The sequence below is a fragment of the Felis catus genome, chromosome B3 (assembly GCF_018350175.1).
Source record: "Felis catus isolate Fca126 chromosome B3, F.catus_Fca126_mat1.0, whole genome shotgun sequence".
Lineage (NCBI taxonomy): Eukaryota > Metazoa > Chordata > Mammalia > Carnivora > Felidae > Felis > Felis catus.
The window spans coordinates 33279054-33292428 of record NC_058373.1 but is presented as its reverse complement, the minus strand read 5'-3'; the positions used below and the strand labels follow the sequence as shown (position 1 = coordinate 33292428).

Here is a 13375-nt window from a genome sequence, read left to right as displayed (position 1 = left end):
ATTAAACTGAAGGTCAGATCTTCTAGAAAACAGCATATTTTAGGAATAACATATTTTTTAAATAGTAAACTTGAATTCCGGTGTAGAGTGTTACTTGAACCCTGTTTTGTTTCCTGATAAAAAAAAAATACCCAAAGGTTTTACTTTTTTTTTTTTTAAGAACTAAAATGCAATCTTTACCATGGTTTAGGAATTGACTTTTGTTCATAGAAGACTTTTTTTATGGTCAAAGAAAGAAATTACATGTATATTCTGTAACATCTGAACACCTTCCCTGGGGCACTTTGCTGGTCCTGTCAATAGAGCATGCGACTCTTGATCTCGGGGTTGTGAGTTTGAACCCCATGAAGGGCATGGAGATTACTTAAAAAAAAAAAAATAAGTAAAAAGGGTGAGAGGCCCCTGGCTGGCTCAGTCATGCAAGCGTATGCAACTCTTGATCTTGGGGTTGTGAGTTCGAGTCCCCATGTTGGATGTAGAGATTACTTAAAAAAATAATAAAATCTTTAAATACCTTCCCTCCTTCCCTGAGTAGGAGTTCATCTTGTTTCCTTACATCTTTGAAAATTACCCTGAAGTAGAACCATAAACAAATCAATGTTTCTTAATAAAATGGGTAATTATTTAAAAAAAAATTTTTTTAACGTTTATTTATTATTGAGAGGCAGAGACAGAGCATGAGCAAGGGAGGGGCAGAGAGAGGAGGAGACAGAGAATCCGAAGCAGGCTCTAGGCTCTGAGCTGTCAGCACAAAGCTTGATGCAGGGCTTGAACTCACGAACCGTGAGATCATGACCTGAGCTGAAGTCAGACGCTCAACCGACAGAGCCACCCAGGTGCCCCAAATGGGTAATTATTTTAAAGTTTGTGGGTAGGATTTTGAAGATAGAACCATATTTTATGCATATTTTATAAAACCAAGTCTCTGAGAGATCTTGGAAAAACTGTGCATCTGAGAGCATTACTGTAGAAGACTACTAAATATTGGAGGCAGGCTTTTATATGCTTCTGTCATCATCCCTGTCTTTGGCCCCCACACTAGGGAAGCATTGTAAATAATTGCTTGTTGTGCTAGGAAATCTTACATCGTGATTTAATTTGCCATCGTTTTTTATTTTCTAACTTGGGTTTCAGTGCAATCGACTGTTGAAGTGGTGTCCTGCCCCAGATTGCCACCATGTTGTTAAAGTCCAATATCCTGATGCTAAACCTGTTCGCTGCAAATGTGGGCGCCAGTTTTGGTAAGCAAGTGATTTACTAAATTGAAATTGTACACATAGCTGTTCTGTTTATTCTTGGTAGAAAAATAATAGAATTTTTTTTTTTTTTTTTTTTTTTATACCTCAGGGAGGGAGGTGGGTGATGTTGATTTAAGATAGTGTATATTTCTTTTAAATAAGAATTAGATTAAAAGGTCGCATCTTCATTAATTTTTTCTTTCCTAGTTGCTCTTTTTTCTTATGGGAAAAGAAGCAGCTATAATCACATTTTCTTGTGTGCTCTGCTGGAACTAGTATATGAGCAAACTTGTAGATCTGGGGTAAGAACTTAGTTCGTCTCATTTCTGATGGACTATTTATTTTGTCAGGGTATATTTGGTTCCTTTATGGCTCTTGCTCTGTTTTCTAGTTATCTCTTAGGAAATAAACAGGATTATTTTTCCTTTACTCTGACAAGTTAAATCTTACTTCTAGAAAGAAAATATGCCTTGATAAATTTGGAAAGATAAAACATGTTTGATTACATGTGCGTTTTCACCAAAAGTTTTCCTGTGGCTTCTCTGGCCCCACCTTTCCTGATAACCTTGGTTCTTGGAGTGTATAGCATGCTCTTTTGGTCTTTGAATTCTAGATTTGACTTAACAGAGAATTTCCAATACAGCATATTCATGTTAGAAAGTTAAGATAATTTTCCATTTCCTTGGTGGATCTTTTAGGAACAAGAAACCCATCAAACCAAGTAGCTCTAAGAGCTAGCAGATAGGCATTATATTGGTATTCCATACCATTCTTTTTTTTTTCTCTGCAAGCAACTATAGAGTTAGACTTATACGTCGTTAATACTAAATATTTCCAAAAAGAGCAGGTAACCTCACAGAGATTAAATATGTGTGAAATACATGCTATTTTGGTTAAAAAAATTAAATATACATTCTAATGTAGAATTTACCCTATAAATAAGACGTGGAGTCTGATTTCATATGTATTTTAAAACACATTTTTAGTATGAAGTATCTTGTATACAGACCAAAATATAGAGAATAACAGCAGTGAATACTTAGTAGCTACTAACCCAGTTTTAAGCAAAGTATTTTATTTTTGTTAAGAAATCTGTCAAATGAATGACAGATTCATTTGACACTCCTTTGTTCCCTTCTCCATCCCATTCGCCGTCTTCTTTTCCAGAAGTAACCATTATATTTGACTTCATTTAAATTGATAGCACTTTGTTCCTCTCATTTACAAAGGATTTTTGGCATTCCTGGAAAAAATCAGCCATTCAGCAGGGGTTTTTTTTTTTTTATAAGCATTTGAATTTATTCTTAATTTATACTTTATTTTAGCAAATGTATACACCACATTTGCCTAGAAAACAGAAAGGCATGAACAATTCATGTGTTCTTAGAGAGTGTTTAGCCACACTCTTGTTTTACACCTTGCTTGGTAAACTTTCTCTCTACAAGACTGAGGTTCATTTGTTTGTGTTATGCAAAGATGTGACCTGTTTGCTCACTGTGCATTAGGATTAAATTATATAATTCTTCATTTGGGGTGTTAAGTAAGAGATTTAATATATACTGATGAAGCATTGGTTGAAATTTAAGTTTAAATTAGTGAAAATTATTTGTTTGGTTTCAATTGAAGAATGTTTACAGCATGGAACTATACATTTTCAAAACTATCAGAAAAATACAGATCTCGCTAAACTCAATTTTTTGTCTTAACAGTTTGGTGGCTAGAGAGTCCTTTCTTAGGAAGTTGTCATCATAGCATGTCTTCACGGCTATAATCATTTCTTCATTTCTCACACACACCACAATACATGCTGTTCTAATGCTAAATTCTAAATAATCTGTAGAATAATATGAACTTGCCTCATGCTCTTGTGTTTGCTAGTCTTTAAAAACAGTGAAACCACTGAGGAACTATAAAGCATGAAATGGGTTTGTTTGTGTACTGACTTACAGTAGGTAAGACTTAATTCTTTTAACTCTTCTATCACTTAACAGCTTTAACTGTGGAGAAAATTGGCACGATCCTGTTAAATGTAAGGTGAGTTTGTCTGGCATTTTCATTTTTTAAATAATACAATAGAGCAGTTCTAAGACTTGATGACTGAAAACTGGGGCCCACAACTTTGTTATCCATTTGTAGATAGAAAATTGTATTTTTTTCCTTTTTATTTCAAATGATCGTCACAAGTATTCATAAAGCATTCCTTACAAATAAGTCAGCTCCTGATAATTATCAGGATTAACAGTGGTTAAGGCACCTCCCTGAGCAGACTTTGTAATTTACGAAGGGGAATAATACATCTTGGAGCCGGGCTTCTCATCAAGCTCTAGGTTCCTTACTTGGCTTCAGCCAGAGAAAATCCTCCTTTGGTTGATTTTATATACACTGGATATGAGAACTACCAGAGTCCCTTGGTTTAAGAGGAATTAAATCCAGTGATAATCTTGTCCTTTGCCTTTTAAATGTAAGCTTGACTGTATTTAAATGTTGAAGTAATTTGCTATCCTTTCTCTTAAGTCTTTTGTTGTACCCTAACAGTTGTTGTTTTCAAACAGTGGTTAAAGAAATGGATTAAAAAGTGTGATGATGACAGTGAGACCTCTAACTGGATTGCAGCCAACACAAAGGTTGGTATTTCCCTTCAGTAAACTCTTGGTAATGAAACTGTGATAAGCATAGGAGCCTTGGCATTAGCAAAACAAGTAAGTTTCCTAATTAGGGACGGGAACTTGTTTTACCTTTTCCTCAGTTCAGATTTGGGGGTTTTTTGGTTGTTTTGGGGATTTGGGTTTTGGTTGTTTGTGTTTTTCCAGAATGATTGCCGATTTTTAGTGTTTGAGTTTATTTTATTGAGCACTATACTGCAGTATAGTACTCTTCTTTGGAAATTTTTGTCCATTAGGACACAGTTTCCTGTAGAAGAAGAAGCTGACAGTTTTTCTACCTGAGAGTTTGATGATGCTTTTTTATATTGTTATTACCTGCCTTTTAGTATATAGAGTTTATTCCACCTAGCTTGGTTTTATTAGGCAAATTTACATTTCTGCCTTTAAAAACTCCCAGGGTTTGGTGTGCTTGGCTGGCTGTCAGTAGAACACACAACTCTTGATCTTGGGGTCGTGAGTTCAAGCCCCATGTTGAGTTTAGAGGTTACTAAAAATAAAATAAACCTTAAAAAAATTCCAGGGTTTAACTTTTAAGGAGTCATATTTTTTTTTCTTTCTTTTTAAGATTTTATTTTTAAGTAATCTTTACACCACATGTGGAGCTTGAACTCAAAACCCTGTGTTCAAGAGTCACATGCTGTACTGACTGAGCCAGCCAGGTGCCCCTCCTTACGGAGTCATTCTTTAGAGCAGTATTGAGAGTAACTGACTAATGACTTTTTTTTATGTAGCTGCACTGGACTTAACATGTTTGATATCTTTAACATGTTAAATTGCTAAAATATGATTTAAGAGACTTGACTCCTGAGAAATAGAGATTTGGGGGATAATAATGGGTATCTCTTGGTTTTTTGTTTTTATTTTTAAGGTACATTATTGCTCATGATATTAGTTTCAGGATACTAGTTTCAAGATTGTTCGTGTCTTTATGACCATGGACCAGTTCTTTAACCGTAGACAGATGTTTTGTCTTGCAAATGGAAGTTGTTTTGAACACCCTCCTTTTTTAGCACTAAGTAATAAGCATACATTTGAATCCCAGCTGTGTAACCAGCAATCTCTTAGTAGAAATTGTATAAATAGCCAGTCTTTATTTAATTCAGCCTTATAGCCTATCTATATTGGAAGTGGCTTGCCCTTGATTATAGGGTTATTCATGGGCTATTCATTTTTAGTATTGTCTTAGATGATGCTTAATGAATACTGAGTTGTTTGACCAGCGTTAGAGCTTTCCATCACTCAATCACAGGACAATTAGAAGAATAAGGAGTGTTTAGGTGCCCCTGGGTGGCTCAGTTGTTTAGGGTCTTTGTCTCAGGTCATGATCTTGTGGTTCATGGCTTCAGGCCCCACATCTGGCTCTGTACTGACAGCTCAGAGCCTGGAGCCTACTTTGGATTTTGTGTCTCCCTTTCTCTCTCCCTTTCTCCCTCCCCTGCTCATGCTCTGTCTCTCTCTGTCTCTCAAAAATAAGTAAATGTTAAAAAGATTAAAAAAAAGATGTATCATGCAATTAAAAGATTTGTTTTATTGGGGATGGGGGACTAAAACATTAAGCACTTTTAACCATACACGTAGTAATACTAGTTTTACAGGAGGTAAAACATTTGTTCATGTAAATACACTCTCCAATATCATCTAGAAATGATTATTGAGTACTCCTGTATACCACATACTGTTTGCTCTCATTGTTTTATATGCATTAACTCATAATCGTTATAGTGATCCTATTCCTATTTTCCTTTGTCAGATGAATAACTAAGGAAGAGAAAAATAATAAAAACACTAGTCTGAGATCACACAGGTAGCAATGGTAGAGTCAGGATTCAAACCCAAGCAATTTGGCCTTAAGAATAAGGTCAGTGGGATTGGTAAGACTGATAAATTCTTTTTGTGGCTACTGAGTCTCCCAACTTTCTTCTGTCAAATACACTTGTTTTACTTATTTATTTGTTGTTGTTGTTTTTAAGTACACTCTACCCCCAATAGGGAGCTTGAAATCACAACCCAGAGATCAAGAGTTTCATGCTCCACTGACTGAGCCAGTCGAATGCCCCTCAAATACCCTTGTTTTAAATTCTTTTCACTGTGGTCCATTTACAACTGTGCTACAGAGATCATGGCTTTTTCCAAGTCTGTGTCATATTCTTGGTTGCCAGTGAGCTAAAGTTATTACCCTACAGCAGGTCTACTGCTTTTTTCCTTTTGGAAAATCCACAGAATCAAACATTAATTTTAATAAAACTATGAATAAGATATAAAGGTTCTATTTCCCTGCATTAGTTTGATGCCTGTAACTCCCATAAGGGGGGAGTATCACCCATTATATTACTGATAATCCTTATAGTGATTCACAATTTGACCTTTGTGAAAAAACACTACCCTGCCCATAAGCTATAGTAATTTTAAATAGGTCAATGTGGTAACTTCTAATTATACATTTTAAATCAAATCTTTGAAATCAATTAATATATTTCACATTTTCTCAAGAAGCAAATTCCAGGTCTAGAATATCTGTATCTGGGGTGCCTGGATAGCTCAGTTGGGTGAGCATTCAACTTTGGCTTAGGTCATGATCTCACAGTTCCTGAATTCAAGCCTCTGTCCCCCTACACACCCCTTCTTTCACACCTTTCCCATTTACGCTCTCTCTCAAAAATAAATAAAAAACATTAAAACAAAACATTTCTTAAAAAAATAAAATAAAATGTTTCATTCTATATTTCTTGGTCACAATTAACCAAGCTCTCAATATGTTACGATACCACTGATAATCTGCAATTTTTTTTTTTAAGTTTACTTATTTTTGAAAGAGAGAGAGAGAGAGACAGGTAGAGAGACAGGGAGTGAGAAAATCCCAAGCAGGCTCCAAACTGTCGGTATGGAGCCTAACATGGGGCTCAAAGTCATGAACCATGAGATCATGACCTGAACCGAAATCAAGAGTCGGACGCTCACCCGAGACACCGAGGTCCCCCAATAATCTGCAGATTTGTTCAAGGAGCTAATAACAATAATAAAAGCTTCTGAAATCACTCGAGAAAAAAAACTCCAGTTTTATCTCAAAATTATCAAGCAGATAATTTTGTTATTACTAATTGTCATTCTTCCTCAAAAATCTCTCTAAACAAAGCCAAACATATTCAAGCCTATACTCCCTACTTTAAACATCTTGGAGGTTTAAGCATCTTGGAGGTTTAGAGGTTTGGGGATTCCTCTAGATGCAAAAAGAGGCCTATAGTTTAAATGAACCACTTAGTGAAAATACAACTGCCCTATTCTGAACTACTAGTTTTATAGAGCATATTCAAAGATTCAGGAACTTTAATGAACACATTAAAGTTGTTCCCTAACAACACAGAAAGGTTTTTCTTAAGTGACATGAGTTATCTTTACCATAATTTTAGAGAGCACAAAAATATTGATTTCAACCATACATTTCTCAAAGGTGTGGGCATCTGTTTTAAGTGACAAGACTTATTGTTTCATTACTAATGCTTTCTGGGAGGTAAAAATATGTTTTAACCATTTTGGGTAGAGCAGGGTACTAATGGTATAAAATTGTGTGTTGGCCTCCATTGTTTAAATACTCCTTATCCCTTTTTTTTTTTAATACTTTTTTTAATGTTTGAGTGAGAGAGAGAGACAGACAGACAGCATGAGCAGAGGAGGGGCAGAGAGAGAGGAAGACACAGAATCCAAAGCAGGCTCCAGGCTCCGAGCTGTCAGCGCAAAGCCCGACACAGGGCTCGAACTCACAAACTGTGAGATCATGACCTGAGCCGAGTCAGACGCCCAACCAGCTGAGCCACCCAGGCACCCCTCTTGTATAATACATCTTCAAAGCCAGTAATAATGATAATAGCTCATTTCCAGTAGTACTTACTGTATTCCACAGTTTTCTGAGTGCTTTACATGTATTAATAACAATAAATGTGGTATTTAAAAATAAACCAAATCCAGAATTGGCTTCTCTTCGGTGATAGTAATACAACCTAGTGTAGCATTGACACCAACTTTATAGTTTCTCTTCATAGGAATGTCCCAAATGCCATGTCACAATTGAAAAGGATGGCGGTTGTAATCACATGGTGTGTCGTAACCAGAACTGTAAAGCAGAGTTTTGCTGGGTGTGTCTTGGCCCTTGGGAACCACATGGATCTGCCTGGTAGGTTGGGGAAACGAAGGGGAGAAAATGTTCACATAAGTATGTAATATATGCGTATACTGTGACTAAGGTTTTACCTCACGGAAGTCACCATCTAACTTGGGAGCTAAGTAAATGAATACAGTGTGTGATCATCGTTAAAAGTACAGGCAAGATGTCTGGAGAGAAGTCTAAATTAGGCATATTTCACAGAGAAGGTACCAATTGATGTGAATTTTAAGGGAGAGTAAAAGTTCATTAGTTGGAAGTGGTAGAGAAGACAGGGCAAAAGGAGTGGCATGAATAAAGGTAGAATGATATGAAAGTATATGACTAATTTAGAGAAGAGTTGCATTGTCTAATATGTCTGTCTAGGCAGTAGTTGAAAGCTAAGAGACTGTTGGTAGAACCTAACCTGCAGTTGTGTTTTACTTACCCTTGTACACTATTAGACAAAAAATGTGTCCCAAACTTTAAGAATTGGAAAATTGCCCAGTGCAATCCAGATTATAAGCCTCTTTTGGAAATATAAGAACAGGCCTGTATTCCTGCTTGGCAGCAGTCATCTGGAATTGATTAATAGCCCCTTAGATGATGTCTTAACTTGCCAGTTTGATACATTTATTTCCCCAAGACTGAATCTTCAGGGCATTTGTATGTAGCATGATGGCACCATATTTAGAAGGTGGTATCACATTTAGTAGATACATATCTTTGTTCTGTGCATATATCTTACCAGTTCAGGAAAATGCAAGTTAGAATCATGATGCCTTGAGTTTTGAGAGAAGGGAGCTAGCACACCTGGTAAAAATGAAAGTATTTCTGATTGTTATAGTACACAAATGGGCCCGTTTCACTAATTTATGTTACTTATTGGCAGTTCAGTTTGTGGCCCCTTACACGTTGTAGGGCATAGGAAAAGAGAAAGTAGACTGAGACCTAAAGTAGTTTGGACATTATCAGAAGGCTTTTAAGTGGGGAGTGGCCTGATTAGATCTGTAATTTAGATGAGAGGGCTTTGTATTAATGTGCTTTACATACATTACGTCAGAATCGTGGCTGCTTTGTAAAGAGTGAATGAGAGGGGAAGAAATCTCTTAGGTTTGGAGGAGGGTCTCGTGAAGACAATGGCAAGTCTCTTTATTTTCGTTGGTACTTACATTAGTTTCATTAGTTAGAGGAATAGTGAGAGGGATTACTTGTCTGAAATTAATTCTGAATTAGGTAAAAACTAATTGGTTATGTAGAAGTAAAGAATGTGATTTTGCCACCGTCAAATCCAAGAAAGGTATTTGGGGTTTAGCCTGACAGATACTCTAGATTTTAAGAAGGCAAACTGGAGAATTAGACTGTCTCAGAAACTAAATCCACTCTAGTATATTTAAACAAACAAGCTTAATAAATGGAGAAGAGTTACTAAAAATACGTTTTTTAAGTTACTTAAAAGTCCCAAAAAGTCCCAAAAGGAAATCTTAGATCATAACTCAAATTTTAAAGAAGCTGTTTTGAAAACTGAAAAGAGTACAGAACAAATGTTGGGTGCAGGAGGATGAGGAACGGCCTGGACCGAAGTTGTCAGGAATGTTTCCTGTGTCTTGCCTTTACCCATAGCTCACATTGCAAATGAGTCATCCTGTGCTTCCTTATTTAAATCTGAAAATGCCTCAGAATCCTCAAAATAGCATTCCAAGTAGCACTGTCCATCATCTGAGTTAGAAGTAGAGGTGAATTGTTTGCTTTCCTGGCCTTCAAGTCCTTAATAATTTTGGCAGAGTACAAAATGAGTTGAGGCTTAAAAATGTCCAAAAAATATCAAAAGGAAAGTTTTTAAGGATATTACATTAGATAAGAAGAAGAGGTATTAACAGTTGACCAGTAGAGGGCAAGGAGAGCCAATATTTGGGCTAAATTAAGTAATTTTTTCTAAGAGGATTATAACCCAAGCTGGTAGGAAATTAATGTATCTCCTGACTTGAGTGAATTATGGTCTGGGTTACTTTAAAAACTTAAAGATGAGATCAGTGAGCCATTGTTGGTTATTTCTGAGTAGCTATGGAAAATAGAGAGCTACCAAAAACTGAAAGCAGACAAAATGTAATCCCAAATTTCCAAAATTTGTGATTGATTCCATGAAATACATATGAACCACATAACTTTTCTCTTACATGAAATCCCAGAATCAAATGGTATTATTAGGATGATGATTAGGGAACGTTTTGTGAATCTCAACAAGGTATTTTGGTGTGAGTTGAGAAGTTTGTGGCCTAGGCTATGAACACACACAAGGATATTTGGGATTAATTGAGTGACTGTTTCTTGCAGTTACAGGTAATGGATTTCCTTCTTCCTAATGAAATACTTCCCCAAGATGTGCTGAATGAAAGGCTTTGTCCTTACCTTTTTTATTCATGTAAACTGTGTACTACTTTTCTGGTCAGTTTTACTGGTGACTTTCTTAAACTAATAAGAGAATCTTGCCTACATTTTAGGGTAACATCACAGGAAGATATTAAATATATAGACCATTAAAATCCTGGGAAACTTGGCAAGCTAGAACAGTGAATCTAGTTTAACAAGATTTAAAGTAAATTCAAAATTCTTCCTTTAGACCTAAAAGGATTACTGTTAAGATTCTGAAGACAAGAACTACAGCATGTGAACAATATAGTCACCAGTTCAGAGCACGGCCCTCAATTGGCAGACAGGCATATGTTTAATTCTTAACTCTGAAACTCTAGCTATTTTACCTTAAGTGTGTTACTTACCTTCTCAAAGCCTAATTCTTCATCTGTTCAATGTGGGTAATAATCCATATTTCATAAAGTGGTTCATGGAATTGAATATGACAGTACATTTGAAGTCCTTTGTAAGTGGGTGATAGGTAGCTATCAGCTGTTCCCATAGTGTAGACTCCCAGAAAAGCAAAGGTAGAGTAATCAGGACAAGGGAACTGCCATTGTTGTCCATCTTCACTCTGAGCTGTCTTCTGGGCACATTTCCCCTGCTTCTCATTTTGTGTATCATTCACTTTTCAGTGATTCTTGTAAGTTATAATACCATGTAAAGCACATAGCACAGCATCTGTTACATAGTATTCCATGAACTATTGGTTCTCTTTGGTTTATTAAAATAAGAAGGTAAGTAACTGGAAAAATTGGGAATACTTCGCCTAAATAACAGACAACCTAGGAAATAAGATGACCTCTTCAAAAATTAAGTTAGAAGTTCAGACTGCAGTCAGGAAATGGAATATTAGAATGACAGCGCTTTCTAATGATTATAGGTGAGCCGATTTGGAACGGACTAGTTCAGGAAGTAGAGAACTGATACAGTGTTAGAGGATGTGTTAGAGGATTCCAACACTAGGCGGGGGTTCGTTCAATCCAACAACACTTGGAATTCTTTTCTGTCTTGGAATTCTAGAACCCTGGGCATTTTAAACACCTCAGTTTATCTACATAAAGGAGAATTTTGGTTCTAGATAATCTCTGAATCCAGGCTAAAATTCTGTTATTTGTTCCTTCTCATTGATTTTTGGCTTTATGGAATCCTCTTACTTCACTTTAAGGTACAACTGTAACCGCTATAATGAAGATGATGCAAAGGCAGCAAGAGACGCACAGGAGGTAAGTACATTTATTTTCAGGTAACAGTTGAATGGGAATGTGTATCACATGTTTATTAGGGAATAATTTAGCAGAAATTTTCAATTCTGAAAGAGTTGTGGAAACACACCCCAGTAAATACCCCGTATCTGTGTACATTGAGAACAAAATGCCTATCGGGAAACATTCCTGTTTATAGGTTTGTTTCTTTCTTTTAAAAGATTAATCTAGTCATGTTGTGCAATTCCAGGTTTCATTAGTTTTGCTGTTAAGGTTTTTTCACCCCAGCAAGGAGTCTAGAGAACAGTATTTGTTAAAAAGCCTCCCTGCTGTTTAGTGCATTCTCATTTCTATTTAATTCTTTTTTTTTTTTTTTTTAACTTATTCATCAAGAAGCCAGTAAGATCATAGGTGAGCTGATTTAGAATGGACTGCCTCAGGGGGAGTTCCCTTTTACTGGTTAGGGATATATAACTCACCATTGTAGAGAAGGATTCAATCACTAGGTGTGAATTAAGTTCATCAACATTTTGAGCTTCTTTCAGCTTGGTAATTCTGTCAGAATTGTAGAATCCTGGAATTTAATTATTTCTTACTTATTTTCATCTATTCCATATTGAAATTCCTCTGTTGTCCCAAAAATATTCTTTTCAAATGGTTTTCCTTGCTTAAGATGTCATCCAAAACATGTTCGTTCGTTCGTTCGTTCTTTCTTTCTTTCTTTCTTTCTTTCTTTCTTTCTTTCTTTCTTTCTCTCTTTCTTTCTCTCTTTCTTTCTCTCTTTCTTCCTCTCCTCCTCTCCTCCTCTCCTCCTCTCCTCCTCTCCTCTCCTCCTCTCCTCCTCTCCTCCTCTCCTCCTCTCCCCTCCCCTCCCCTCCCCTCCCCTCTCCTCTCCTCCTTTAAAATTTATTTCTAATTGAGGGAGCCTGGGTGGCTCAGTCAGTTAAGTGTCTGACTTCGGGTCAGATCATGACTTCATGGTTTGTGGGTTCGAGCCCCCATCAGGCTCTGTGCTGACAGTAGGGGTCTGCTTGAGATTCTCTCTCTTTCTCTCTGCCCCCTCCCACTCACACTTTTCTCTCTCTTTCAAAATAAAGAGATAAACTTAAAAAAAAAAAAAAACTAGAATCTTCTGATCCTATGGGTGTACAGAGAAAGACTTTATACAAGTGGCCTTGTTTATTTAGTGGGAGCCGTGTCCCCCAAAATGGAGTATACCATTGCACACGCATCTGGCCTTTTCTTTCCTTTTCCCTGCTCCAGTACTCTGATATAGTGTTCACTGGGAGTTGTAGCTTTAAAAAGTGCTAGAAGGTTGTCACATAGTCCAGAAAGAACACAGATGGTAGTTGAGTGCCTTGGAAAAGTATACCTGCATTGTAGAAAGTTGTTGACTTAACATACTATGCCATGGTGCTGATTGTGGTGGATATTTGGATTTTCTTATTCTCTAGACCAGGAGAGTCAGTACACTTTTTCTGTGAAGAAGCAGATGGTAAATGTTTTCAGCTTTGCAGACTATATGGTCTCTCTTACACGTGTTGAACTCTGCTTCTGCTCTTGTAATGCTAAATCAGCCACAAACTCAAATGAGTAGGCATGACAGAGTTCCAAGTTATTTACAGAACCAGGCAGCAGCTGGATTTGGCTCACAGGACAGTTTGCCAACCCCTGTTCTAGGTAGTCAGGTTTGTTGTTTTGGACTTTTTCCCAAAGTGTTTA

General features: G+C 36.6%; 1 protein-coding gene across 1 annotated transcript in view; it reads left to right on the top strand.

Annotated features, from left to right (window-relative positions):
- Nucleotides 1–13375, top strand: part of ARIH1 (ariadne RBR E3 ubiquitin protein ligase 1) — a 123362-nt gene that overhangs the window by 94787 nt on the left and 15200 nt on the right. Inside the window, exons 7-11 of the mRNA XM_023255083.2 lie at nucleotides 1135–1241; nucleotides 3230–3272; nucleotides 3791–3862; nucleotides 7939–8069; nucleotides 11617–11674. Coding sequence (XP_023110851.1) covers nucleotides 1135–1241; nucleotides 3230–3272; nucleotides 3791–3862; nucleotides 7939–8069; nucleotides 11617–11674 — 411 coding nt within the window. The remainder of the gene's footprint in view (nucleotides 1–1134; nucleotides 1242–3229; nucleotides 3273–3790; nucleotides 3863–7938; nucleotides 8070–11616; nucleotides 11675–13375) is intronic.